Source organism: Macrobrachium nipponense, chromosome 6 (assembly GCF_015104395.2).
Source record: "Macrobrachium nipponense isolate FS-2020 chromosome 6, ASM1510439v2, whole genome shotgun sequence".
Lineage (NCBI taxonomy): Eukaryota > Metazoa > Arthropoda > Malacostraca > Decapoda > Palaemonidae > Macrobrachium > Macrobrachium nipponense.
In genome coordinates, this window is record NC_061108.1 from 84874099 (window position 1) to 84876598 (window position 2500).

At 33.3% G+C, this 2500-nt stretch overlaps 1 protein-coding gene across 2 annotated transcripts in view; it reads left to right on the plus strand.

The window, feature by feature from the left end:
* Nucleotides 1–2500, plus strand: part of LOC135216886 (uncharacterized) — an 11169-nt gene that overhangs the window by 612 nt on the left and 8057 nt on the right. For both annotated transcript variants that reach the window (XM_064252409.1, XM_064252410.1), the window contains exon 2: nucleotides 538–597. In XM_064252409.1, the coding sequence (XP_064108479.1) occupies nucleotides 538–597 (60 nt within the window). The remainder of the gene's footprint in view (nucleotides 1–537; nucleotides 598–2500) is intronic.

Below are 2500 nucleotides of genomic sequence, written 5' to 3' on the forward strand. Positions count from 1 at the left end.
CTTCCTTTATAAATATTTCTAATGTTTTGTGGTGTTAGCAACAACTAGAACTGGCGTCCAGATTTTCCTTGCTCAGTAACTTTTTTTCCATTTAGAAAATTTAAGTGTCAATTTACCGGCATTCGTAATTTGGACCTTTTTCAAGTATGAAAATATAGACAAGCGAATATTGACTCTTTCCTCTATACGTGCTGCATGATTTCCATATAAATTATCCATCTTTTTTATTTTGGTGATTTATCCTCCAGCAGATCAAATTGTATCATGAGAAGTGTATAAAATCATAAGATCTTTCGATAACGTTCTGTGAAATGGAAACTATGGCTCCTGTAATTTCAATGTCCAGTGTTCGGTTAGTTATTGGTAATGTTCTTAAGGTAACGAGAGTGAAAGAATGAAAACCATGCCTTGATATAATAATAATAATAAAAAAAAAACATTCTAGGATATAAGTATTTAGTCTAGGATGCACAAGAGTAAACAGTGAAATGAGAGGAATCTGTATGCAAAAGTAAAATTGAATTCAAACATTCACAGGTGACGTCAATTTCGGGACAGTCATTGGTCAATCCACCGCCACGAGATTGCAGAGAACAGGTAAGTCTTTTTCTGATACTGTGAAATCTAGATCCTTTAAAAAAGTAAAAGCAAAAGTAAACAAGATGAAAGTGAAAAGATAAAAGCTAAAAATCGTTTGTCATTTCAAATAAAAGTTACAGGAACAAAAAGATACTTTGTCGTTTTTATTTAAAATTTTTCTTTGAGAAGCTTGGCACTTTAGCTGGAATTTACAATTTGTCGATTATTTTTGTTCGTAGTATGTAGATGACTACTTTTTGTTTTATCAGCATCCCTTTAAATCAGACAATTGAAGAATCTAACTCGTGTGTAACAGCCTAAATCAAATTCAGCCACCTCGAAAACGAATCGTGAATTCAGTTCACTTCTTTCGTAGATGCTATGGAACAGGCAGTGACTCGCAAAAAAAAAAAAAAAAAAAAAAATGCGTTCAAATAGTTCAGATTTGTTGTACATGATGTAATATTATTTGAACTACTAATTTACGGTCGAGTTAGATAGCTGACAGGAAATGCGAGGAATTTTTCCTCTCTTATGTTATGCTTCGCAGAGCATAGATACACAAGGAAATGCCAAGAATCCCCAGTTTGGATATATCATCATCTAACGTTATGGTAACATTGCCGTAAAGTAATATTGTCATCTGGTAACAGACTTGGCATTTACGCCAGGTGTAGCTAAAATATTCAGTACCCACGTCTCCCTCACTTCATGATCTCTTTGAATAGAAACTAACGACTAATGATGCTACTTATCCCTTTCGAATATTTCATTACTGCATCCTTGCTGTTCTAATTTTATAATTGTAGCGTCCGTCGATGTAAACATGGGAAATGTTGCAAGAATCACTGACCTTTCGTCTGTGAATATGTGGTGGATTTATGTTACTTATTGGCAACTAATATTTACCGTTATCTCTTGTATATCTACTTAATGTTTTAATCTATTCTTTCTTACGACAAATATTCTCCATGACAGTTGGTAATGGTAAGGCAGCTCAAACTATTATACTTTTAAAAATGTAGAATAAATCATTTCAGCACCCAATCTTTTTAACATCCATCGGTTAAAATTCTTGATGCTTCATTGCTCAGATATTTCATGTGTTCTTTGCTTTTCTGGTTGCAACTTTGTAGCTGTAGAATTCATTTTTGGGTCTGGCATCCTTTGTTAATTACAATCTTTAGTGTAGACGAGTTATTGGTAATGTTGTATAAACTTATCAAGATATTAACCTTTAACAATGAGAACTTGATTTTCCTAAGAATCTGTTCACCTACTGCATGTTCAAGGATCAATCAAGATAAGAACGCTGGTTTAATGAATCATCTTGGAATTTGATCCTTGTCTGGTGTTCAGTATATCCCAAAACTACTAAAAGTCATTGCAAAGTCAAAAAATATACAATGGAAAGGTGAAACATAAGAATCAGTTCTGCCTTTTCTAAAAATAGTTTTCCCATTTCTTTTATAATAACATCTCGTAATATTTCGTTAAACCTTTTTCCATTCTCGCTCTTAAAGACAACTGCAGTAGTAATGACTCTCAAGATAATCCACACTGCTGGGTTCCTTATTTACATCTGACTAATCCTTAGAAGATTTTATTGCAAATGACTTTATGAAGAAGCACACTGTCAGTCTTGTGTTCTTCACAATCTTTTCACTCCACTAAATTTTGAGCCTTTAAAGAGAGTAAAACGCGGGCTTTTGGTGTCCTCCTTTGGTTTCTACAGAAGGTTGCAAAAGAATTGTTCATAAGAGTTTGCCAGTCTCATGGAAACTTAAATTCTTGATAATAGAACGCCCCTAACCTGTTAAACCATTATCTTTTCATTAACTTCAGCTACAGCAGAATTTTACAATATTCTGTAGTTTCAAATAATAATTCATTTGGAATCTTCACACTAATATAGTGGACT